Here is a 26962-nt window from a genome sequence, read left to right as displayed (position 1 = left end):
GATGCCGGGCGGCGCGCGTCTAGCGTTTATATACCCGACCACATGTTCGAGAAGGTTCGATACGTTTCGCGAGCGGCGAGCTGGGCCGTGACCGCCGCGCCTTCTGCCCGTCTCCCTACTTTACCATTATTTCTAGAACTATACGGCTATACTTATACCTTATAAATATAATGCAACAATGGCGAATGGTGTTATAGAACATTCGAGAATTTTCTCCGTCTTTCTCGTTAATTGTTTTTTTCATTGGGTTACTCACAATATTAAACAGCTCGAATTTTTAGATTCTGTGATTTTACAATAATGTGTTTTTAATTTTTCTGTCTGTCATCACCATTAGGGGAAGTAAAACTGCTTCGATTTTCCGCAACAGTATCTCGTTCGATAGGAAAGCGAATCTAGTCAAAATTCTCTATAGTTTTCCAAATTTCAGGGAAAAACAAAACAAAAAATAAAGAAAAACGGTAGTTTTCAACTAATTCGATTTTGGCATTAGGTGTAAATCAAAAAAAAAAAATGACTGTATACATGAATTTTTCACTGAATATTAGCATTTTCTATACACGATAACATTTTCAAAATATTTTGACTTATTGTGAGCTGTTTACGGACATAATATTGAGTTTTCAATTTTTTTCGTTTTTTTTTTCCTATAAATTTCATAAAAATTTTATTTTTTGTGTCAAAAAGCTTGAAAATTTATTATATGGCTCCTAATATATTGTTACAATGACAAACGTTCATGTATAGGAATTATCATCATTCGGTTTTTTGATACATAACTAAATATTACAATTAATAAAATAGGTACTTTTGAACAGTTCTGCCGATCCTTACACCCAAGTATGGCGAATTTACTTCCCTATAGTTATATATATATAGTATATACCCATGTCCTTTATGCTTAAATAATTATTTTAAAAATATCTTTACAACTTAGTAGTAGGTATATATTAAAATATTTTTTTTTGGAATAATTTAAGACTAATCGTATAATAAAAGTCACACATTCATGCTTTTATAATAACTTCTTCAATTATCTTGCTCATTTCTGCCGATTAACTATTTCAGAACAATGTATTAACTAAATATTACAACTAATGGACTAAGCTTCCACATATACCGCTTTGCCTTTTGAATTGTATTCGCAACACAAAAACGGTGATACCCAAATGGGTTCCCGTAAAAAAAGGTTTCACGAATAAGTAAATTTCCAATTGGCTCTGGTATACAATTACAAAAATTCTTTACAATTTCCTTTGCATATAAAATTTTAAAAAATACCTACACATTTTCGGGACCCTTATATATAAGTCTATATGAAGTGAGAAGGAATTTGTGTTGTCAAACACGACAATAATTTGGGAATTATCCTTTTTGTAAAACGGGAGCTATAAAATATGCCAAATATTGTTAAATAATTCCGAAAGTTAGAAGGTCGTAATATGTGATTTTTTTCCGCAATTGCGCGTTCAAATTTTTAAAAACAGATCAGAAAATCGACAGTTGAATATTTTATTAGATAACTTCAGTTGATAAATATGAAAAGCAATTTGTGTTAATCGCATAACATCAACATTTATTGGTGTACTTTATAATATGTTGAAACAAATAAAGTAGGTAGGTGCTTTATGTGTTCTTACTGATATAAAACATAAAATAATGGGCTATAAAATACAATTTTATTTTTATTTTTTCAAGTCTAAAAATTTCAGACATTTAGATGTGATATTTGAAAATGTTGTACAACTTCAACTTCCTTTTTTTTCATATATTTTGGTTATAGCTAATCTATTAAGACATCTATGAATGTAAGTTAGGCCGTAATCCTTGCTTAATAGATTACTACAGTTGATACTTGATAAATATTAAACAAAATAAATAACAATAATAAGGCAATGGTGATGAGGGGAGGGCTTCAATTGTAAAAAACAAATAGTAAGTAGGCAGTCTAAACACTATTGAAAAAAATTACACCTTAATGATTAGTACAGTATATTAAACATTTTATTACATTAAAAATAAATTAACATAAACAAATTACATAATTATACACCTAACCTAACCGAAATCACATAAACGGAATGATTAAGTACCTACATATTCATAAAAAAAACACAGATAATCAGTCTATTAAATGCATAATAACAGTATGATAAACTATTCAAATATTAAAGATATTTTTTCAATATACTTTATAATATAAAGTAATATGACGTGTAATATTATGTTTATAATTTTTAACAAAACAATTAAAACAATAATAATATGTCTATTAAACTATATTATAAAAAAAGTGAGAAAAAACAGTGGTAAAAATGAGTTATGCCACACTAGGTACACAATGAATATCATATAATATTATATAATATTATACCGATGGAAATATTTTAACACATATACAAAAGATAAAATTTCTTAGTTCTGATAACAGGCGATGAGCATTTCAGTTCCACACAATAAAGATTATAACAATAATAATATATTATATTATATTTTAATAATATTATAAAGCGATTGCAGAGGTATCTATAATTTTGATAATTAGCGAAAATATTTCCTTTTCATTTTCTATTTATTCAATTATTTATACAATGTACTTAATAATGCTAAAGTATAATAAAACTTTCCTTAAAAATAATTTTTTTGGTAACAATATTTGGTTTTTGAAATACACATATATATAATATATACATAATATAAGCCCCTAAACCAACTAGAAAAAAAACACAAAAATTATCTGATAGTAATTAGTCTTATATTATATTTGAAATGCCAAGTAATTAAGTATATAGTATATAAGCCGACCCAGTCTTGATGAAAACAAAAAATGTTTATTTGAAAACATTTGTCTATTGATTAATGATAGAGATTAGTATTTAGTAAACTTACAATGGTATAAATTTAAATATGTTAAATATAATTTGTAGTTCTTAATAATCCAATTAAGTTTTAAATTTTAGTAATATTAAAACATGAGATTTCATTAATATAGTTAAATAATCAGAAGATTTAAATAAAATCATAACGATTTTGTATATAATTTAAGATTGATCATATGTTATCAAAAATAAAAAAAGAAGAAAAAGTACAAGAATTAAGGAATTTTATGAATTGTCTATTTAACTTTATGATAAAATAATTATCATGAATTTCTAGGCCAAGAATTATTCATAAATAATAAAATTTGCTAAAAACATTGATATCAGTTTGTTACTTATTTTGGGGCTATGAGACCAGCAAGCATATCAAACGAATTTCCATCCGGTCTGACATCTATAATGTCTCCATCTTCTGAACGAACCCTCAGAAATCCATGGTCATCAAGTCCTATCACCGTGGCTTTAAATGACGATTTGTTTGGTCGAAGCACTGTTACTACAGTATTACTAATAGAAAAATACACATAGATAATAATAAGTGAAGCTCGATAATATGGTAAATAAAATAAAATAATTTTTACCTATGAAGCCAATATTTGTAGTAAAGATCAAATATAATGTCTACATTTCCATTTTGAACTTGATTCAATAGCCTTTCGAGTTCGGTAAATACAGTGGCAAAATATTGTTCATAAGTCAACGTCTGAAGTTGACTTTGAGTGTTTGCATTATGTTCAATGATTATGTCGTTTATGCAAGTGGTAGGTAAATTGTTATTTAAATTTACACCACATCCTGCAAAGTGAATAATACAAAATAAGCATAATGTATTAAATAATGCATCATCAATTAAATTGTATCATTAGCAAAATAATACCAACCAATAGAACAGATGGCTGTGTTTCCAGCGGCAGAACTGCTGATGACTAAACCACCAATTTTTGCATTTCCTCCAGCGTATATATCATTTGGCCATTTTAGACCGAGATCAAGTTTCTACAAACAATTTGAATATTAACTGGGATAAAGCACAAACAATACTATTCCAATATTTACATCATAGCCACCGGGCAGTGAACATATAGCTGAAACAACTGACAATGCAACAACATGTTGTAGCAATGCTAGTCTCTGACCAAGCTTTGAATCAAATGGAATGTGTAACTGTACAGAAAACATGGCACAGCCACTTGGACTCAACCATTTATTACCACCTCTACCTATGTAACAAAAATTATAACATTAATGTAAAAATTTTAAAGCAAATAAACAGCATAATATGGTCCTATTTTTTGTAATTTTTATAAATACTACAGTACATAATAAATAAGTAGTCTTACCAATTCCAGAAATTTGTTGTTTTGGAATGACTACAAGCCCGTGCCTGGATATTGGATCGTGTAAGAGTTTCATGGAAGATGACATGACTTCTCCAAATATTACTAGGCGTCCTAATTCTTCAGTATGCAGATTCTATAAACATTCAACTATGTATTCAAATATAATAACAAACAACTAGGAATTATAGGAATATTTGTATATGTATATTTTTCAGTGTGATCATAATATGACTTTTAAAGCTTTTGGACTCATACCTTTTGTGTTTTGTATCAATTGATGTAATTTTTCTTGGTTTTTCAATTGTTTATATTTATCATATTTGTACATTTTTATAAACCTACACACTAATGGGCCATTGAAAAATACTTTTTAAGTTAAGTTAAAAATAGTATGATGAAACTAAAAACAATTAAGTGTTAAATTGATTTTCTGTAGTTATTATTTTTATTTTTAATCAAAAATGTATAGTACACAATACACATATCATTCCAATATCATTCATATCACTCATTCTTATTCCGTTTTATAAAAATATTATAAAATTAATAAGGGGATTGTATTCATTTTTCCATTTAATTAAAATAATGTTATAGTATGTTATTTTAATGGTAATAATGATATGTAAGGCTTACTTTGAAATAATCTTCTCCACTGAAGTTAATCGGGAAATCATTGCAAATTACAGGAATGGAGTATTCACTAGCTCCAATACACATTTCATCTTTTGTACAAAACTGAACTTTTAAGTCTTTCAATAATAACACATTATTTTTTGATACTTTTCCATTTAAAGAAGTTAAAAATGTAACCTTATCCTATAGATTAAAAAAAAATATGAACATGAAATATTGAGGATAAAATTATATATTATATACTACAACACACATTTTCAGTTCCCAGTAAATAAGCGGGCGTGTGTTTTGGTTCTTGATCACAGGACACACAATCCAGTCCCAAATGGGTGCTCAACAAGTCTTTAATTAATAGATATCTATCCTCGGTAGTTGAACGGTTCTCTCCGTTTTGATGGGGATCAATTTCCAAATGTACCTAAGGTAGTTATAATGTTAATATATTTATCTATATACATTATAAAGATTTTATGAAAAAGTCAATATCAATAATTACTTGAGAGAAAATAACTTTTCCTCCGGATGGAGCTGTCGCTAAAATTAAACTTGGTGTTTCCCAGGTATCTTCGGCAGCCAGAACTTCAATGTCAATAGTATGATGCTTGTTGTTTGTATCAAACATATCCACAATGTCTAAATTCCTATCTTCTTTAACACTAACATATTAACATTTTTTTTTTTTTATTGCAGTTCAATAAATTACTCAATTAAATTTTAAGTCTTTACCCGTTTTCAGATGGGAAATGATCATTATTGGGTATGCTGGGTTGATAACAGAGAACATGGTGCAAGAGAGATGTTCGCATGGACAATGGACGGTACGTGAAGCTGACTATGTCATCAGAACACACTTCAGCTGTACTAAAAGCAGTTGGGAGCAGTGTTCCAAGAAAATCAGAACACAAGCATAAGATTCGGCCTCCTTCTGTTAAGAGGTATTGCTCAAGTAATGGATAAAGCTCATCTGGTACAGCACCGTAGACAACTACCATTGTAGCCTGCGACGTCCATGGTGAATGAAGCATTTTATCTAAGCTCAAGGTATAGATTGTGTACCTACATCATTAGTAAATAATAAAGTGTAGACATTTAATATTTTAACACATTAAATCAATAATAATAATAATAATAATAATAATATTTATTTGTTGCAACAATAATAATCAATACATTTCACAATTTAAAACTGTTTACAATATTGCGGCACCCCCTAAAAACTAAGCTTGTGCTGTGGGAGCATAAAAGTATTTATAATTATTTAAAATATAATTTTTTAATTCAATTATACACAATGTTATTTAAATATTTAATTTACTTATATATGAATTAAGATTCATTATTTTTTTTATTTTGATAAATTTTAACTTTTAAGCCAGTTTAAGATTTGTATTGTATATTTACATTCAAACGGGCAATATGAAGGATAAAGAGTTGCTTAAGATATAAATTTAATTTAAGAATAAATAATATAACAGCTAATATTGTATATAATTGAATAAAAAATATTTTTAAATATGAAGATTATATCTTAAAACCTATATGTACGTGAATAACTATTATTCAAAATTTAAACTTTAAACCAAAGTTAAGATTTGGTATCAAAGTTAAAGTCGAAAGCACCAAGACTATTACTAACCCAAGGTATATATGACTTTTGAATTCATTAAAACTGTAAGATAGTGATAAAAAACATATGATGAGGATAATATGTAAAGTGATGAAACGTTAATTTTAGATTCTGGCAACAAATAAGAGACTGATGGGCACTAGAAGATATGGACTGGGTATTATCAAAACTTCGTACAACATAGATAGGTAATTAATATGTGAAAATCATTAAAAAAAAATATAATAAATTAGTGCCCCTAAAAAAAATATGCATTGATAAGTACTAATTATTTAATAAGATTAAGCCATTACAGATTCAATAAGCATTGCAGTTTTGTGTAAATATGTATATTCATTAATTTTAATAAGTAGGATATAATACACATATAAAATTATTACGAATTATTATGTGTACAATTGAGCATAACATTGGATTAATTAAATATAATCTATAATTTAATAGCATCAATAAAATAGTGAAAATAAACAAGACAAAAACAATGACCTTAACTTATGATAATAAAGTATTATTATTAATTAGGTATACATAGTAAAATAAAATGCAATTATTAGTAACCAACATTATTATTAGAACTCGTTAAGAACTACTATATTTCTAAGTTATTATTAAAAAAAAAATGAATTATTTGATTAGTATTATTCAATTAAATATTATTATAGTTAATTAAATTAAGTTTCGTTAGTATGTTGACAATTTATTATTTTACCTGTATCTATGCAAGACCGACTCCAATGAATGCTGAATTTGTTGTGCGCTGGAAGCACTGTCACTAAATATAATAATATTTGGTGGTTTTCCAGTTTTTGATTCACCACTATGTTGTACCGGCGTATGACATCGAGGTCTTGTCTCAATACTGTTACTAAAATCGGAAAATGATCGATGACTTCTCATCATTGAAGTATTTAAAGAGTTACTATATATCCCAAACACATCAGGACTACTTTTAATTGGTTTCATTCTGGAAAAGAAAAGAATACAAATTATAAACCATTAAGAAAAATATTTTCAATGGCATTTGCTCGCCTATTTGGTGTTCAGTTAAAATTATTCATACCCGCTTGAAATTTTTGTTTCATTTTCTTCAATTGGAGTGAGAACTATTCTTCGAAAACTAATAGACTCACTGGAACTAGTTGAAGCACTTTCATAATCATATTCACTATTTGATTTTCCATTTAATCCATTGTTCAATTCATATTCATTGCTAAATCGAACATATTGTAAGTGATTATCTTTTGGAATTTCAAGTTCAGGAAGAGTGTTCTTATGAATTTTATTCTCAGTAAAATATTCTGATTTAACATTTTTTACAACAGTGCTGTCAATTTCATCTTGTTCATTTTCAATAACAACATAATCGTCCATATTTATTTCATTTTCAGCTTCTCTTGACAATACTGCTGAACTGAAAATATAGAGATAACTCATTAGAAAATTATGAAAAACAATTTAAAACTGGTGAATAAATGTTACCAAAATTTAATAGGTTTTCCAGTTTTTAACACATTTGTTGCAGCCACAGATACAGCATAAAGTGTGTCACAGTAGTTTTTCCATTGAACGGTTGTTAAATTATTGATAATACCTATGTGAAAAATAATTTTGTATAATTATATGTGTCCTTATAAACATTAACTGCAATCAAATTTACCATTATTATCATGTAAACTATAAACAAAGTCAATACTAGAAGCAATTGATTCATTATTTTCAATATCACATGGTTGACCTTCAACTTTTACAGCTACAAAAAACAACAGTATAACATTTTAAACAGTTATTAGCAATGTCTTTTAAAAATAATTTATAACAGACTTTGAATTCGTAGTAATTCCATATGGTTTCCCAGATACAGTGATTTTGAATCAGCCATAAAATTACTGGTAAGCTTAGCAAAATGATCCAGATCAGTTTCCAACAATAGACCAAAATTTTCTCCAGCATTCCATGCTTTAGGCACACCAAAATCTTCAATCTAAAATAAACAAAATAAATTTATATATAATCACCATACAAATAAAAAAATTGTCAAGAGTTATATTTAACATACAAAACATTTCTCCATGTTTTGACGACCATTGAACATTCTGTAAGTGGCTTCAACCAATAAATGAAGTTTTGTTTCTAGACTTAAAGTTATTGGCTTGTGTGTATTCAAGAGTGCAGGAAATGTAATAGGGTTATTTGGAATAAGAATCCAACTATCCACATTCAATATTTGCTATTAAAATAAAACAATCTAATTAAGACTGACAAAAAAAAAAAAAATTAAATACGTCAATATTTTAACTTTTAAGTATATTATAAATTATTAATATTCTTCTTTGCTTCCAACTATATGGGGTCACTCTCTTTAATTAATCCTATTGCCTTTTCTTCACCTACTCACTGAACTTCTCCACAATCTGCCTTATACAGAATATTGATTCCATCATTGATATTCCAGGCATAAATTCAAAATAATTTCTCAAAATCGTAGCTTTACTTCTTATTCTCTTTTCCCGAAGTTTCATCCTATGACTCGACTATGTATATATTATTAATCAAAACTTATATTATAAAATAGTTCAAATCTAAATCAAGCAATCTAATAATGTTATAACATCTAAATGTATATGACTAATATTATTATGTTACCTCAGGAAAAACTGAACATGACCTTTTGTGCCCAACAAATGATAGGATCTGATCAAGCTGAGCGGACCTAGCATCTTTGCAACTGTCTGAAGTAATGCCATGAGGTCTTATGGTCAGAAATATATCATCATTTTCATTATTATACAAGCCTAAAATGACAATTTCATAAGAATGAATCAGTAGAAAATAAAATAATTTAATATTATACATACTTTTGTTGTCTAATCCTAAAAAATCCTTTTCTTTGTATAGCACTAGAGTTAAATTGTTTGTAAGGTATTTTTTCAAATTTGATTTTATATTTGATAGTCTATATGATTGAAACCAATTGGTAGCCATATAATACAGCGTCAGCAGCATTTTCTCTTTAGGACACCATTAACAGAACTCGAAAATTTCAATTGGTAACATTAGTTTTGCCAAAAATGACTACCCAAAATGGCAAAATATAAAAGAAACATTAATTACAACAAAACTTGTTATTTGATGAACACCATAATAATAATTATTATGTTTCATGATTACACTAAGGAATTGAATTTGTAGAAGGTCATCCGTGCACTTACTTTCATCTGGACAAGAAAATTATAATGATGATAAGTAGGTAAAATATATTAAATTATACTCAAAAAAATTATAGTTCACACTACATCCCATACATATTACATAGCCTTATTAGCCACAAGCACAATGACATTCAACTGACTTTAAGCCGATAACTGGCATATTGGCATAATCACTAATCAGAATATCAGATTAAGAATTAAAGCATAATATTCGATAGTGGTTGATCGTTTTCGATATGAGAAAAATTACATAATAATATTTACTATTTATTTTTTATATTTTTTACATTCATTATTTAAGTAGGTACAAAAAAATAAAATCCTTGATAATATAACTTGTATTATACTTTGATAACACCTATGGTGTAGAACGTAATCTCTAGATGGCAGCACAAAATATGTTGCATATTTTAATTAGTTAAATTGTATTTTTGTCTTTTTGACATGGGTATTAACATAGAAGATGTAACATGTGTCACGTACATAGGCGCAAATAGGAGGGGGGCTTTTGGGGCTAAGCCTCCTAAAAATGTCCATAGCCCCCAAACTTTTCCTACAATTTATTTTAAGCTTATTCAATATTATCAAAGTAAGGCTTTAGCCCCCCCCCCCAAATCCCAAATGCTATATTTGCGCCTATGGTCATGTACCTAACATTAGTTCTATCTTCTATGGTACTAGGTGTTTACAAATACTGTAAATGATCATTTAACAAGTTGTTTTTATTTTTTTTTTCTAAAAATGTGTGGAATTTTAATTCGGTACTGTCGAACTGATGAGGAGTGACGACATACCTATTTTGAACTACTTGACCTCCTTGAACAGAATACTGACTACTAAGGTACATGAACGAAATTTTTGTGTCATTGGATAAGGTAATCTGCCAATTAGCATAATATAGTAGGTACCTACCTATTATACCTGTATATATTATGATTAGGGCAGTGGACTTATAGGCCCAAGGCCGTATCCAGAAAAATTTTTCGGGGTGGGGGGCCGGGGCGGGGTGTCAATAACATGTATATATTGTAATTTTATTGAATTTAAGTTTTGATATTTAGTTAAAAATAAAACATATTGAAGAAATTTTTTTTTTTTGGAGGGGGGCCCTGACACCCTGAATTCGGCCTTGCTTGTAGGCATAAAAAGGGTAATCGGTCAAAATATCCACAAACAAAATATCCTAATGTATCCGTTTTTATGAAAATTAGTTGATTACACTTGACTTTCTAATAAAATAAGCTCAACTATCAAGTTATTTAATTAGCTAGTTATTTTGTAATATTACTATTAAAGTAATTTATATTTTATAATATAGGCATATTTATATTTATATTATAATTATTTTATATTAGGTATATTTTTATAATTAAATTAGGTATTTGATATTTGAGCTAATTTTGTTAGAAAGTAAATTGTAATTTAGGCACTTATTTTCGGAAAAACTGATAAATTTGGATATTTTGTCCTTGAATATTTTGATCTAGATTCCATAAAGTCACCAAATATGCATTTGAATACTCAAAATATGCATTTTTTAAAAAAAATAAAAAATATATCTACCTAAAATGTGCATTGTGCACTTATACCCAAAAAATGCATTTCAAAAATTGAATGTAATGCTGGCAATCCGACATCACGCCATAAACGATTATCTACCTATTAAAAAAATGAATACACTGCAATTTCAACCACGGACTAAGATAGATCTATCCTAGTCCGTGATTTCAACTTATCATCTTATCGACGAGCTTCAAGTGCTTTTGTGAAAAATTTGCACCCGCTGGGCGCTGAAAGTTAAAAACCATATCATACGACAAAAATTAAAAACAAATTATTGTTATGTATTAATTAAAATAAAAACGTCAGTGGAGAAAAACTGATAACATTTTTAATTAAGTTAAAATATATCTCCAAAAGTATCAAATGGAAGAAATATGCCTCAAAACAAACAAGACTCAAAATATGTATTTATATGCAGAATACAATTTCAAAACTAGCTTTGTGAAAGCATGAAACGTATTTGTTTCGCACTCTGAATTTTTCGTGACTGTGCAAAACAAATATGGAAATGCTACAAGTCCTCTACTTAAATTATGACTAAGGTGGATTTATAAAGTGGATTACCAAACATCTTGGTCCGTGGATAGTGGTAATTAATGGGTGTTTGAAACATGTATTTTATTTCTATATATTTATAATGATTAATGACTATGTACATTTCTGTATTATTTTGTATATAATATAATATACAAAAAAATATTATGATCTAAACTGTGTTCGGTGAATATTATTCCAAAACAGGGGTTTATTAGGAGATAGGTAAATTCCAAATGGTCACACTGGTCATGTAAATGTTAGGTTATGTTTTTATAATCAAATTTATTTGCATTATCAGTGTTAGTTTGCAAAATTTCATTCCTAGAGAATAATAAAAAAGCCTGATAGATAATTCAAGTAAAAACTATACAATTTATTTTTGTTTCTTTAATTCTTATATTAAAATAGGTATTTAGAAAGCGCTTTAATCACAATAAATAATTCAAAATGAGTTCAATTGGAACTGGTGTAAGTATATTGTTTTGATTTTTTCAACGGCAATGTCCATTTTACATTTTCGATTGTTTAACGTAATTCATAAAATGTACAATTCATAAAATTAAAGATGATAATATTTTATTACATTTTTAAATTTCTTAAAATATAATACATTTGAAATATTTTTATTACAGTATGATTTATCAGCATCTCAGTTTTCGCCTGATGGTCGAGTATTTCAAGTTGAATATGCTTTCAAAGCAGTTGAAAATAGCGGGTAAATACCATGATATAGCTATTTAATTATTAAAATATTTTTAATTGGATCCATGATGTGTATTTGTTAGAACTGCTATAGCTTTACGTGGTTCTGATGGTGTCGTTTTTGCCGTGGAGAAGTTGGTCACGTCAAAACTTCATGAAGATTGTACAGGAAAAAGATTGTTCAGTGTGGAAGATCATATTGGAATGGTAGGTTTTAAAATATATATGTATTTTTAGCCTATTATATAATAATATAACTTTCCATTTAGGCTGTTGGAGGATTGACTGCTGATGCCAGTGCAATATTAGATGTCGCACGTGAAGAAGCGAGATCATATCGCCAAAATTACAGTATGCCTATTTCATTGAAATATTTAAATGAAAGAGTATCCATGTACATACATGCTCATACATTGTACAGTGCTATTAGGCCATTTGGATGTGCTGTTATTATTGGCTCTTATGATCCTAAGGACGGTCCTCAAATGTACATGATTGATCCAGCTGGAGTATCATTTGTATGTTTTTGTTTATTTCTTCATAAATATTGTTAAATATTGAATTTTTTATAAAACTAATTACCAAAAACCAGTACTAACACAAAAAATGTTAGTTCTAGTTCAATACTATTACAGTACCTGCTTATATTAAAACTTTTAATATTAATTAAAAAATCTGTGCTCCGTTAACATATTTATAAAAACTAATATCTCACATTTATAACTGTTTGTAATTTTAGGGATATTTTGGATGTGCTATTGGTAAAGCTAAACAAACAGCCAAAACTGAAATAGAAAAATTGAATTTGAAGACAATGACATGTAAAGAATTGATTAAAGAAGCTGCTAAGATGTATACAAAAATTTGTTATTTTGTATTTGTATGGATTTGACATTTTATTTTTTTTTTTTTAGAATTTACATGGTGCATGATGAGTTGAAAGATAAACAATTTGAACTTGAACTTAGCTGGGTTGGTAGCCATACTAATGGAAAACATGAAGAAGTTTCAAAAGAAGTATTTGATGATGCATTGAAATATGCTAAGGCATCTCTGGATGATGATTCTGGTTCAGATGGAGAGTAAACTATTGTTAATGATTTAAGGAAAATTGACTGTTTGTCAAATTAACGGTACATAAGTTTAAAAATATATTTTTTTTTTTATTTAATAAAAAACAACATTTTTGAATTTGATTTTAACTTATTTTTCTACTTTATAATAGATATAGTAATAAGTAATACATTTTCACATTATAGTATTACGTGATAGTTCTTAACTACGTACCTATTTTGATTTGACATAGGAATGTCAAGTGTCTTATTTATAACACTTATTTATAACAATATAATACAAAGAATCACAACTAAAATTTCTAATTTTAGTGTATTCACAACACGCAAGTTAATAAATAACTTTATAACAATAAAATGTTATTAACAGTTTACTTAAAAATAGTTTATTATATTAATTAATATTATTTACATTTGTTATATAAAAAATACTAAATAGAAAGCTACAAGCAATGGTTATTTTATGGTAAGTTTAAACTTAAGGATTTATCCACTTTGGGGAGCAGTAAAATAAAAATATATGTAATAATAAAGACTATAATAATATACAAAGCTGATAACAGTCATTTTGATCCAAAATATATTATTCTGATTTCTGTGATTGCATATCTGATTGCTACCATTTTTGTTAATGTTCCGTTTTTCTTTCAGTTTGTATGATACCAAAGCCTGTTTAAGTCCTCGTTGAATCTGCAAAACCATTTTTTGAACATTTAAAAGAGATTATTTGGCAGGACATTTAAATTAAAGTTGAACATTTTTACTTTCTTGAAATTTATTATTAATATTAATTATAAAAAGGTGGGTAAGTGGATGTCACTCTGCTGTACTATAGGTTACAAGTGGGTAACTGTATAATGGATAGTATTAAATTTGAATTCAATGATATAATATCACTGTATAAGAAAAACGATTCTGAGCGGAGACGGTTTGTCAGTCTAGGTATTAGACATACCTATTTTAGGTATACTTATCTATAGTATTAAAAAAAAATTGACCTATAATAGGTATTAATAATAAATTCCAAATTAATCATATCACAATATTCTAATATCCATTAGGTAACGTGTTATACATCAACAACAAAACGTGGTAGTATCATAGATATATAATAGTATACTTTAGAAGTTTCAAGTACCCACAAGTAATATTATACAATCACAACAAAATAACTAAAATAGTTATTCCAGGATTAGTTACATATTAAAAATTGTGCCCCAATGTATTTGTAATATTTTTCAACTGCTATTGTAACAATGTATCAGGAGCCCTGTATTATTTTTTTACACTTTTTGGCCCAATAGATAAAACTATATTTATATTTATAGAAAAAAAAACTAAAAAAATTGAAAACTTACAATGTCCGTAAACAACTCAAAAAGAGTCAAATTATTTTCAAAATTTTATCGTATATAGAAAATGCTAATATAAACATTCAGTGAAATTTTCATGTTTCTACAGTCACTCGTTTTTGAATTACAACAAAATAAGATAATCGTTACGTAAGAAATCGAGTGAATATCAAATGTTGTAAAAATATGAATTTCAAACGCTCATAAAAATTTAATTTGAGTTTCTTATAGACATTTTTTTTTCGATATTTTGTCAATTTTTGAACTTTAAATGCTAATTAAAAAAAAAACTGACTAAGGATTCTTAATATTTTTCAAATGTCATTGTAACATTATAGTAGGAGCCTTGTATTAAATTTTCAAGTATTTTTACTCAACAAATAATGTTTTATTGACATTCATAGAAATAAAAACTAATTGAATTGGAAACTGAAATTGTCCGTGAACAGCTCAAAACAAATCAAAATATTTTGAAAGTTTTATCATGTATAGTAAATGGAAGTATAAACAAACAGTGAAAATTTCATGTATCCACAGTCATTCGTTTTAAAGTTACACCAAAAACCAAAATCAATTTTTTCGAAAACAGATTTTGCGTAAAAATTCCCGTTTTTCCTTAAAAATTTCTTTTGTTTTTTTGATTTTTTGAAGAAAATCCAAGCATTTTTACTGTCCTAAAAGGTGATTACAGACACAAAAAAAAATTTAAAAAAAAACACACATCATGTAAAATCAATACATTCATCGTTCCACTCAGAATCTAAAATAATATTATAATATTTACCCGCCAAAAAAATTACAATTTTCAGTAAGTGATCAATGCTTATATAAAAAACGTAAATTATAATTATATGGCCCATCTCACTACTGAGGATAACCTCTTATCAGCGATGATGGAGTATTATTAAAAGATAAGTATACATTTATATATTAAATAATATTTTTGATATTTTGTAGAAACTGCGTCATATTTGACTATAATTAAAAAACATAAATAGACATATCTATTATAGACTATAGTAGTAGTTATTAATTAGTAATATAATAGTAAAAACATAAATTGCAATAAATAAATCTAATATATAAAATTCTCGTGTCAAAATGTTAGTTACCATAACTCCTCCGAAACGGCTTGACAGATTTTTATAAAACTTTATATACAAATGCAGTAGGTCTGAGAATCGACCACTATCTATTTTTCATACCCCTGAGTAATAAGTGTTGTCCAGAAAAAAATAAAAATAATAATAGTGTATTATATTAGTTGCTATTTGGTTAATCTGGCATGTTTGTTGATTTTTATTATTATTTTTTGTCAATATATAAATATATATATATATATAAATTAATGTTTGTGTGTAGATCTGGGAAGAAGATAGGCTAATTAAAAAAGGGTTAAATTTGGTTTTATTCATCGGATTTTAGTACGGTTAGGTTAGGTTAGGAATTTGTATTAATTGATTATATTAATCCACCGCAGGTGGAATTAAGTAAAAACGACAAACTTGGTATAGGTAACTTTGATACTTTAGAGTTACATCATATAATTACGTACAAACAGCACGGGGTCGGCCACCTACCGCAGGTAGGTTGCCTATCTGATAATATACTGCTGCGAATCAGAATTTTTATTCCGGGCAACAGAAAAGTTAAGATAAATCTAGAACATCATACACCGAATATTAAATAACGCATTGAACAAAGTTTGAGTCATATACAATTTGTACATCTAACGGGTAACGAAGTGCATGGGATCAGCTAGTATAATATAAAGTACAACAAAAATGGAATAGATCAATAAATAGTCTACATTATATACACTGCCACACTGGCAAATTTATATAGGCTATATGTTACTAGTATTATTTAACAACCGTAGAGTGTTTATATATTTTATAAGATGTACTGTTAATAATTTGCACCGAAATATCATTTAGTAATCTCAAACCCACTTGCGAAAAACATCGACTAGATTTCAATACTCAAACAGTAGGGATTTCTAAGTTGTTTTTTTAGATGTGTGTTATTGTATCTAGGTTTAAACTCAATTAAATTAAATTTGTACCTATGTATAATATAGGGCATTTCTGTAGAATAATTGTTGCGTCGTAAAAACTTTAAATTCATTAAACAGATCTTTATAAGTGGGATATGTTTTTTGTTTATTTAAAATTATTTTAATTAGGTATACTTTTTAGAGCTCTGAATATTGTATTATTTCCTACAATGCCTAAGCACCCCGAGGGGTTAATCCGTATTGTAAAATAGATTGTGTCATGCGGCAAAGTCATTAAACGTAGTCTGGTTATTTAGGAATTTTCTTGCGTTAATGAACAGATGGTGCATTTCCGTAGTTTCATTATTGTGTTATTTATGTGTGTATCCCATTTTAGGCGTTGATCAAATATAATATTTAAATATTTAATAATTTCCGTTTTATTTATAATATTACATGAACAATTATTAGATTTACAATCTATGTCATGAATTTTAATTGCAGGGTTGCGTTCTTTTGTCTAAGGTGAAATTAATGTAATTTATTTTTAAATTATGTTCAAAAAACCATGCATTTTTCAAGTCCAGGTCTGTTTCTGCTTTTAGATGAACTTCATCCCAATTGTCCCTTGATTATGTCAGGTTAGGTTGGCGGTATTGTCTGCATAAGAAAATAGTTTACCGTGAATATTTAAATAACCTAGTGAAGACACATACTCACATAATATTATACAATAATATATATAGAATAGGTTATAATACTGTTCCTCGAGGAACCCCGGTTGTAATTGTAATTTCATCACTAAGTGTGTTGTTAATTCTCACTTGTTGTTTTCTATTAGGTACCTATACAAATAAGATTCTAATAATTTTAGTGGTTTATTAACTATAGTTATAGATTGAAGTATAAATAATAACGATTCGTGAGAAATGCTGTCAAAAGCTTTACTGAAGTCTAGGAAAATTCCTAATGTTGGTATTATTGTTTAAGTTAGGTACTATAAATATCCGTGGAAACCCGTGCTAAGGCATCTTTTGTTCCTAGATTTTTCCTAAATCCATACTGAGGTTTAGGTAGGATATTATTTTCTAATTTAAACTAATTTAAAAGTCGTTTTCATAGCCCGCTCAAAAATTTTTGAAAAAATATTTAGTAAGCTTATCGGTCTGTAATTACCTATCTAATTTTTATCACCGTTTTTATTAATGGGAGTTACTATGGCACTTTTAAATGAATCTGGTATGGTACCTTCACAATATAGTATTGTATTAAAAATATTTGCTAAGATCTCCGACATTGATTCTTTAATATGTTTAACTACGTTGATTGATATTCAATCTTTACCGGGGGCCGAGTCACCTTAGGTAGTAAGTAATTGGGTTCGTTATTACTTATTAGTACCTACATAATTATGTTAAGCTACCACGAATTAACATCTCTTATAATAACATTATCAATACATTTTAATTGTAGGTTGGTTACAAGTTGAAATCTAGAACCTTCTACAAATTAATGTGTAAGTTTTTTTTATTTAAACAAGATATATAACCCTATTTTCTTTTCTTAAATATTGTGATAAGGAAAAAAGTGATTTTCATAAAATTGGTTTACAATTTTATATTTCAGCAAGGTTATGGTTATAGCTAGGCTAGTATCAGTGATATCTTTAGTAAGTACTCGGGAAACATTTTTAAGAAGCAAAACATTATTACACCTACGACCTATACCTCGTTATGAAACTATAAAAAAACAAATAGCAATCTATGCCACCCATAACTATATTATTAATAACAATATTAAATCTCTAAATAGTAAAAATACCAACTAATAAAATTATAAACGATTATTTATTAAAAACTAATATTAAAACTAAAAAAATAAGTTAGATATCGGGTGGGGGTAATAATGGTTCTGTAAACCCTTCTTGTACTTTACTGCTTACCTATATCAGATATTTTCCATTATAAAAATATAAAATTAAATCCAAAGTCGTAAGCAGACATGGATCTAAATATTTGAAATGGGAAGGAGTTACTAAATTTTTTTCAGAAAAAATACAATTTTATTTTAGTTGCTAAATATTTAATAGATTATAAATACGTTTTGATAAAGATATTAACAATATATTTTATATTTTAAATTTATAGATTTTAAGACGTACCTATGAATTATTTACTATACAAATAAATATATTGTACTATTGTACATTATCCAGAGGGGGGGGGCAAAGCTTCTAAAGGCCCCTCAGATCTACGCCTGGTCGTGAGTGGTGTAACTATTGCACCAGTGCACTCCAATGATACACACATGGCACATACAAACGTGTGGGCGTGTGGCTCGGTAAATCTTTAGGAAGACCAAGAGCTGTAATTTGTAATCAAATAAAATGATTCAAATAATCATATTATGGAAAAAATAAGTCTAGTTCCTATAATCTTACATTATAATAATAATAAGGCAACAAAAAAAAATGTCATAATAATGCATCATCATATTATATGCTGCATTACTGCATGATACGTACCTATAGCTCATATGGACATTCTCAACGGTTTTTGCGATATTAACATTATTCGTTGGTCCGAATATTATTAATATTTCTGGACGGCGGTCGGCGACTGACGACTGCGGCAGCGGGCAGACGATGTGGATTGTGGTCGCAAACGGTAAACGAATATTAATAGTATGAAATTTACTTCGTCACGATTTTGGTCCATCAGGGGCAGTATTGTTCCAGTCGGTATACCTAATCGTTTATGACAATGTTCTGCGGACGATTTGAATAGGTACGTCGACGTTTGTGATGGAATTACCCATAGACAAGTATACCCTAGCTATAGCTGGTGGCTTGGCCTACAGAGGTGCCCACTCGGTCGAACAGATAGCCATGCAAAGGATCCAATATCAAATCGCTGAACAGCATGTAGACGGCGGCTAGCACGTAAAACAGACACAAAACGCACACGATCAAGTAGACGTATTTGAACATTTCGAATGTGTTTTGCGGTCTGAAAGAAAAAGAAAAGAAAAATCAGATTATACCCTCGAAGAGTAGAATATCTGAATAATATAAACACGCGGATTACAATAAAATATAATAAACGTTGATAAAAAAAAAAAAAACAATACAGGTACCTACCTAAATATATTATAAACGCCGCCGTGCGCGGTATAACGCGTGCGCCGGGAACGTGTGTTACAGTTCAAATGATGACATACCTATCGCAGTATTAACGTTAAAATAATACGTATATAACGACACTTTTATTATCATAGAACCGTCGCGGCTGTTCTGTGGGAATGCCTCGAAGAGGGATCGTCGAAGGATATTAACACGCAGTACCTATTATTATACAGGTCGATTAGAATTTCATTGTTACAGACATTTTTTCTCATCAAAATATAATATCCTACATAACGACAGTTTTATGAAATTAAAACTTTACTAACAATTTAAGCATAAGATAACAAGGGAATAAGCAGAATCTGTGGTAAAATACACGGAGCGTGTATGAATAAAAAAATAAAAAACATTTTTACCAACATAATATTTTCAATGTTAAATGTAAATACAACAAGAGTTTTAGTAAATTATTCTACTTCTGCAGATTATAAAACTACGATGTCAATTGTTATAAAAACATCTGAAGACCGATGTGATAAAAAAATTGTAAGACATTGGATTGTTTTTTTTTTGTAAGATGTAGTGTCACCGTCGCAAATGTTGAAAAATAAATTTAAAAAAAAAAAACCATTTTTCCAAAGACAAATATTATCGATTTGAATAAACTAGCTGTATACAATATAGGTACATACTCCACGAGTGAAAAAAAGCGAATTATACACTCATTATATATACATCATTATATATATATATGCTTCTATATATAGGTACATTACACAGGTTACAGGTATATACATAAGTACCCCGGGATGATTATGCAAGTAATATTATATACTTGTTATTGTTGTTCTCTTGAGTCTTGGCTAATTATTACTAAGCACTTCGCCCAAATCATCGTACAGACGTACAGTTACGACACCTTCAAATACAGCGGAACACTTATGTGAACGGATACGTGTCACGATGTGTGCGTATGTACCTTATAGGTTAGGTTTATGGCACTCTCGAGTCAACAAACGTGTGAGAAACGTACTATGATATAGGTACACAATACGCTTGCTACAAAGACGTCGAATACAAATCAAACACTAGATAAGTCTATGTAAGCTTAACTATACAGTATAATCGTAGACGAACCGCCACACGTCCACACCAATATTATACGCGAAGACGTATATGCACTATATATTTTGTAAATGTGTTGCTATAGTAATTATATTGCTCACTTCCATCGAATTTCGGTGGAGCTGAAGTTGGCGGAGCATCGTCCGCTGCCAGTGGCGTATATAGAAATAATTTTTGGGGTGGGCTATAGTAGATGGAAACTAGCAAATGATCTAAGGCTACTGTCTACTATATATTTAACAGTTTCTATAAATATATTCGTATTTGTTATTTTTCAACAGGCTATGAAATATTATAACTTATAATAGTACCTAACAAAATATGGGTATTGTTGTTCTATTTAAAAACACTGTAATTTGTCCCACTAGGCATTGGCGCAAATAGGTGGGGGCTTGGAGGGACTTAGTCCCCCCCACATTTCTGCCAAGTCCCCCCAGTTCAAAATTCAGTTATTAGTACTGAGCATATATAATTTTTAGAAAATATTATAGGAGGGGCTTTAGTCCCCCCAAAATAATTTGTCTATTTGCGCCTATGCCACTAGGCCCACCCCCTATATACGCCACTGTCTGCTGCACTGTGTGTCGGGCGACTGCAGCCGCAAGTCCCAAATATATGATAATATAATATTATGGACTTGATCGATCGAACGTATAGGTTTAGCTCTCTCGACTTAAAGGCTTGCGGAGGATTTTTGCGTACGACATTTACATTTTGTAATAACTAGGTAATAACATTATAATAACGTCACCTACAATAATTATTATTTTAGGTCTATAGCCCCCCCCCCTCCAGAATTACACCGGTCGGCGCCACACACACCCTCAATATAGTTCACTACAATACGCATAATACGAGCGCGTATATATAACGCACGTGTATGAGGTGGTATAGCCGGTATAATAGTTACAGACAGCTATTCACATATATTATTATTATTATCATGTTATTAGTCGGTCGGCTAGGAGAAAATGGGAGGTTATAACCTTAGGTAAAGACCGGGCTCGAGCTCTTGTTATATTATTTAGCTCACTGCAGGTTATCAAATTTATTTAACCCAATTTCAGAATAAATAGTTTTCTAAAGCCCCCAAAATTTTTAAAGCTTACCATCTGTAGTGCATCTTAAAAACAGCACCCCGTTATTGTAATTGTTATATTTAAATACGGCATACTTAGTTTAAATCTGAGTTCAAACTTCCAAGTTTAATGAGAACAATACAAATATAATTAAAACATACATATGTACCTACTTGATCATATTTAAAATTATTTTTATTAAAATTAAATTGAAACGTATCTAATGAGAATGATGAACCTGATGCTCTTTAAGAAGTTCGTTAATATCAGACTTGGATTTACTTAAAAACAGACGTAAGTGCAATTATGTGGAACTATATACTGTATAGTAGGTATTTAATTTTAATTTCAAGCATAAGAAGAACATATTTTTTCGCTAAATTTAATCACCTCTAGTCTTTAACTCCCCAAACACTCCTTCGGGTCTTATTCCCCCCTGAGGCTGCCAACGCCCACAGGGGGGTGCTATCTAAACCAGTGCCAAGATTTTGTAACAAATTGCAATACCACATTTTGAAATTTTCTTCTCGACCTCTATAAGTGAAAACTAATTTTCTCTTATTGGTATATTAAATTGTGGCTGCACCCATACCTACACGTCCATGATGATTGAAATCCGAATTATTTAATCTAAATCAAACGATTACTAAGTTTTTTCAAAATATTTGCAGCAATTTGCAGTACCAAAAAATAAATTTTTACTACATTTTTACTGTTTTTATATTATAAAAATCTTAAAAAAATAAACGAAACACTTTTACAAATATTATCGTGTGATTATTATAATGTTGACAACTTTGAATATTATTAAACCAAAAAATAACAATTATAATTTGTAATTCAAAATGTATTATTCTTATGCATAAGTCCATGGACTTAGAGAAACGGGATTAAAATTCATAGAGGACAGACTGTATTCCTGGGATAACCTGTCTTTCCTCGGTCAGCCTATCATGGATTTCAAATTCCTAGAGTACATCTAGCTCGTGCTGATGGTGGTACCTGTGGCTGATGGTAGTACCAGGTGCTGAAAGGTGGCACGGTCGAGTCTTGACGTGTCTAGGAATGTGGGTGATATTTTGGAGGCGATCTGCGCCAGATCTGAGGATGAGGGCAGAGTTGTTCAGGTCTCTAACTAACCTAACCACAATTTAATATATTATGTAATTTAGAAATAAAGTACGCGGGTGTCGTTGGGTGTACCGATGGTATATATATTTTACAAGAACTTATACAAATATACGATTTCGTAGCGGCGGCACGGTGTGGGCGCATGGTCGCTTACTCGTGGCAAGACGACTTTTTGTTATATTATAACTTATAATATAACAAAAAGTCAGCCGATAGGCGATAGTATGTTTCGGGAGAAACGGCGGGTCGGTACGGACTGTACAAAAATATTGTGATGGTATAGGAACTCACATTTAAAAAAGCAAACTATAATCTCCAGATTCTTAAACAGAAAAAAATATTCTTGATAATTAACCTATTATAGAATGATTTGTCAGATGGCACTTATTAACTATCAATTTTTAAATTAACTCTACATACAAAATTAATAACGGTTAAATTAATTTTGAAAAAATTGAAGGGAGGGGTGTTGGCGTCCGGAGGCAAATGATTTTAGAAAACAAAAAAAAAAATGTGGAAAAAATTATACAGTAGGAATTCACATTTAAAAAAGCAAACTACAATCTCCAGAATCATAAACAGAAAAAACTATTCTAAATAATTAGTTCATTAAAGAATGATTATTAAGAGGATTATCATCGGGTAATCAATGCTTAAAAAATTAAGCTGAAGTTAAAATCATAAAAAAAAATTAAATGGAGGTGCCCCCTTCGCCCCCCCCTAAAAACCGCCACAGTACTACTTACATATCAGTCGTACAAAAACTATTAACAATGCATGTTAATAGTTAAAAGCTATTAAAATATCCATTATTTGTATTTTTTTGTAAATAATAACTAAGAATTTAATAATAGCAGCATGTAATCGTGTTCCTTGCACAAATTGTTTTTTAATAATCATTAATTGCATGTATACTTTGGGAATTTATCCCCAGCTGCTGACCTGTGAATAATCATTCAATGATGAATTTAATAGTTATTACATTAATTGGTTTATAAATTAGAATATACTGCAGTTTCCAGTTTCTACTACAACATTACGTTATATTATGTTTTTAATTTTTAAATTCATTCGGCCCCCTTGCATCGGTGACCCTAGACATATCACATATAATATATTAAAATATTTACACGTTAAAATATTAATTATGATTTATGAAGTATATACATCCACATATGTATGAACTATGAATATATATTAATTGTATGAGCTATATAAAATGTATAACAATGCATCGTTAAGTTTATTGCATATGTTTTTCAAAAAAAACTTTTTAAAAACCAAGAATAATTCCTATTTTATGTTACACGGGTTGATCTAGCAACTGATTGCTACGACAACTGAATTTTTTTAAAAGCATAATCCGTTTTGAAAACGCCCAGAAAAGTGTTTGTTTTGTCTGTCTTGATAACAACTAATTTAATTTAAAGTGTCTTGTTATATTATATTATAACGAAAAATAATAATTATAGTAAAATATATAATTGCAAAACATTTAATACCTATTATATCTAGTCATCTAGGGTATAAACGACACTAAAAAAGCTATGCTAATAAAATATATGAATATTGAATATATAAAATATATAAATTATAAAATATAAATATAAATAAATAACATTATATTGTTTTAAATACTTCGGGCAAACTTAATGTGATACCCGGCGTATAGTATATGCAAAAAGGTATACATATATTAAACTTGACGTGGTGAAACGAAGATGGCCTTTGGATTGTCCGTGCCAATAAATATTTAATTTAAGTCTAAAATGTAAATGTAAGCCCCAAAATAAAATGAAAACAAACTTACACGTAAACATCGACTCTTCCGGTAAAACCTAGCTAAAGTGCCGAAGTCGCCGAAGAAAGAGTTATCTTCATCCATCATCACTGTAACTTGAAAGTATTGAAATATTTGATGAAAATAACCTGGTCATAACGAAATGTGCTAGTTTGGATTAAAACTTACATTATAATATATATGGCTTAACGAACTATCCGGACATATTATATGTCCGTCTTATTGATTGCTTACTATTTTTTTGTTCACTGAAATTAATAGAATTGTTAATCGTCGCCGACGAATGCATATAGACACGAATGTCGACGATTGACGATTACCATAGATAAGTATTATAAAATATATTATTTACTATGATAAATCCATAGGACTTATATATTATACTCACTACAGTACGCTTAATATAATATTATTGTACAACTGTCAAAACTCAAATACCGCGGTCAAAAAAGTGATTTCTTAGTACAAAATATATGTATCAAGTTATGTTCGAATCAGGATATTGCAACTAAAGTCAATAATTATGTAGAAAATATGGTATCGGTAGGTACATGCACGTACACATGGGGGTCTAATGGTTCAAATATTATTTTTCGACATGCAGCTATTATATAGATAAATATTATATTATTATTTTACTTATGTTAAATAAAATTTTGAATTTTTTTAAATATTATTTTGTGTCAGCTATTTGACTATATTAACGTTCACTTCACACGTTCTATACAATACATATTATTTACAATTCTTGTATGGTGTATATAACCGTCCATGTCGTATCCGCCGGTGTAATGCGTTTTTTGAAGATTATTCCGCAGTCATTCGTCAACTTTAGTGTTTGATGGCTTAAATATTTCTTGGAACATATTATAATATCTGTGTAGCGTTTATACTGCAGGTATATGGTCATTATACTCTGTATAATCGACTAACGAGTTTTTTTATTTAAAATATATATTATTAGGGAACAAACCTCCTATGTGAAAAAAGCGTAGTTTTCAAGAAACACGAAAAATGTTTTTTCACATAGGTGTTATTTTATAAACAATTTATAGTTAATGACACATACTCGTAGGAGGATTTTTCTATGGGGGAGATACCACATAGGAGGTATTTCCCCGGACGATATAATGTATATGTAACACATAGGAGAATTTATTTATTATTTCTCATTAATTCTACAATGCAGATAGCACATAGGAGATTTTATCAATAAATAGCTAATATTTTTCTGATTTCAGGGATACCAAACTTCGAAATCATAAATGTGGCACATAAGAGGTTTGTTCCCGTCAACGAGGTTATATTATATATATTTTAACGATTTTTTATTCGTTAAATCTGTAACAATTGATTATACACTCGACCAAACGAAAAAAAAGAAACAATATTTTTTTGTTCACATCAAAATATGTTTATTAGGTATGAAAAAAAGGCCGAAAATAAGTGAACAATTTAATAATTTTGAATAACTTAAATTAAAAAAAAAAAATACGACGGACAGGATAGACACAATAAACAAGGGGGGGAGGATGCGAGATGGCGATTGGTGCAGAAATGTAGTGTTGTTGGCCACTGGTCACCTCTGCACGTTCTCCAACCTGTCCCGCGGGTTGACGAGTGTCGCTGGCGTGTTTGCTCGGACGCTTGACGACCTTGCCCAGCCGGCGAGGCCTGACCGAGACGGCCACAGGGAGCGACCACGGTTGATGGCAACGGACGGGCAGCTAGTGCGCGATGTTCTGCGCGTCAACGGTCGACGGCGTGACGACTCGGCCGACGGACGGCGAA

At 29.2% G+C, this 26962-nt stretch overlaps 2 protein-coding genes and 1 long non-coding RNA gene across 4 annotated transcripts; 1 reads left to right on the top strand and 2 right to left on the bottom strand.

Annotated features, from left to right (window-relative positions):
* Nucleotides 1-2805: 2805 nt before the first annotated feature.
* LOC100166501 (biotin--protein ligase) lies at nucleotides 2806-9968 on the bottom strand. Of its 2 annotated transcripts, XM_001952677.5 has the most exons (18): nucleotides 9689-9968; nucleotides 9335-9551; nucleotides 9123-9271; nucleotides 8536-8706; nucleotides 8301-8460; nucleotides 8137-8229; nucleotides 7959-8070; nucleotides 7540-7890; nucleotides 7189-7443; nucleotides 5579-5908; nucleotides 5349-5508; nucleotides 5106-5270; nucleotides 4853-5035; nucleotides 4220-4352; nucleotides 3936-4099; nucleotides 3761-3875; nucleotides 3461-3674; nucleotides 2806-3386 (listed from the first exon to the last, which is right to left on the bottom strand). In XM_001952677.5, exons 2-18 carry the CDS (start codon nucleotides 9480-9482, stop codon nucleotides 3215-3217), a joined length of 3075 nt encoding a protein of 1024 aa, XP_001952712.1. In that variant the 5' UTR covers nucleotides 9483-9551; nucleotides 9689-9968; the 3' UTR covers nucleotides 2806-3214. The 2 variants fall into 2 exon arrangements, with proteins under 2 accessions (XP_001952712.1, XP_008181145.1); XM_008182923.3 differs by having other exon boundaries at nucleotides 9335-9968.
* Nucleotides 9969-12081: 2113 nt separating this feature from the next.
* On the top strand, nucleotides 12082-13686 carry LOC100161019 (proteasome subunit alpha type-3-like). Its single transcript, NM_001162634.2, is given in 6 exon segments — nucleotides 12082-12256; nucleotides 12421-12503; nucleotides 12574-12697; nucleotides 12760-13008; nucleotides 13230-13342; nucleotides 13405-13686. Coding segments are annotated over 6 exon segments (762 nt in total). The 5' UTR covers nucleotides 12082-12235; the 3' UTR covers nucleotides 13577-13686.
* A 118-nt stretch (nucleotides 13687-13804) lies between these two features.
* On the bottom strand, nucleotides 13805-20355 carry LOC103308825. The gene is made up of 3 exons (XR_510536.3): nucleotides 20051-20355; nucleotides 19436-19919; nucleotides 13805-14253 (listed from the first exon to the last, which is right to left on the bottom strand). It is a non-coding gene; the product is annotated as an uncharacterized LOC103308825 (long non-coding RNA).
* Between the last annotated feature and the right edge of the window lie 6607 nt (nucleotides 20356-26962).

Source organism: Acyrthosiphon pisum, chromosome A2 (assembly GCF_005508785.2).
Source record: "Acyrthosiphon pisum isolate AL4f chromosome A2, pea_aphid_22Mar2018_4r6ur, whole genome shotgun sequence".
In the NCBI taxonomy this organism is placed as follows: domain Eukaryota; kingdom Metazoa; phylum Arthropoda; class Insecta; order Hemiptera; family Aphididae; genus Acyrthosiphon; species Acyrthosiphon pisum.
Note: the sequence above shows the minus strand (reverse complement) of the source record. Positions and strands in the feature narration are given on the sequence as shown.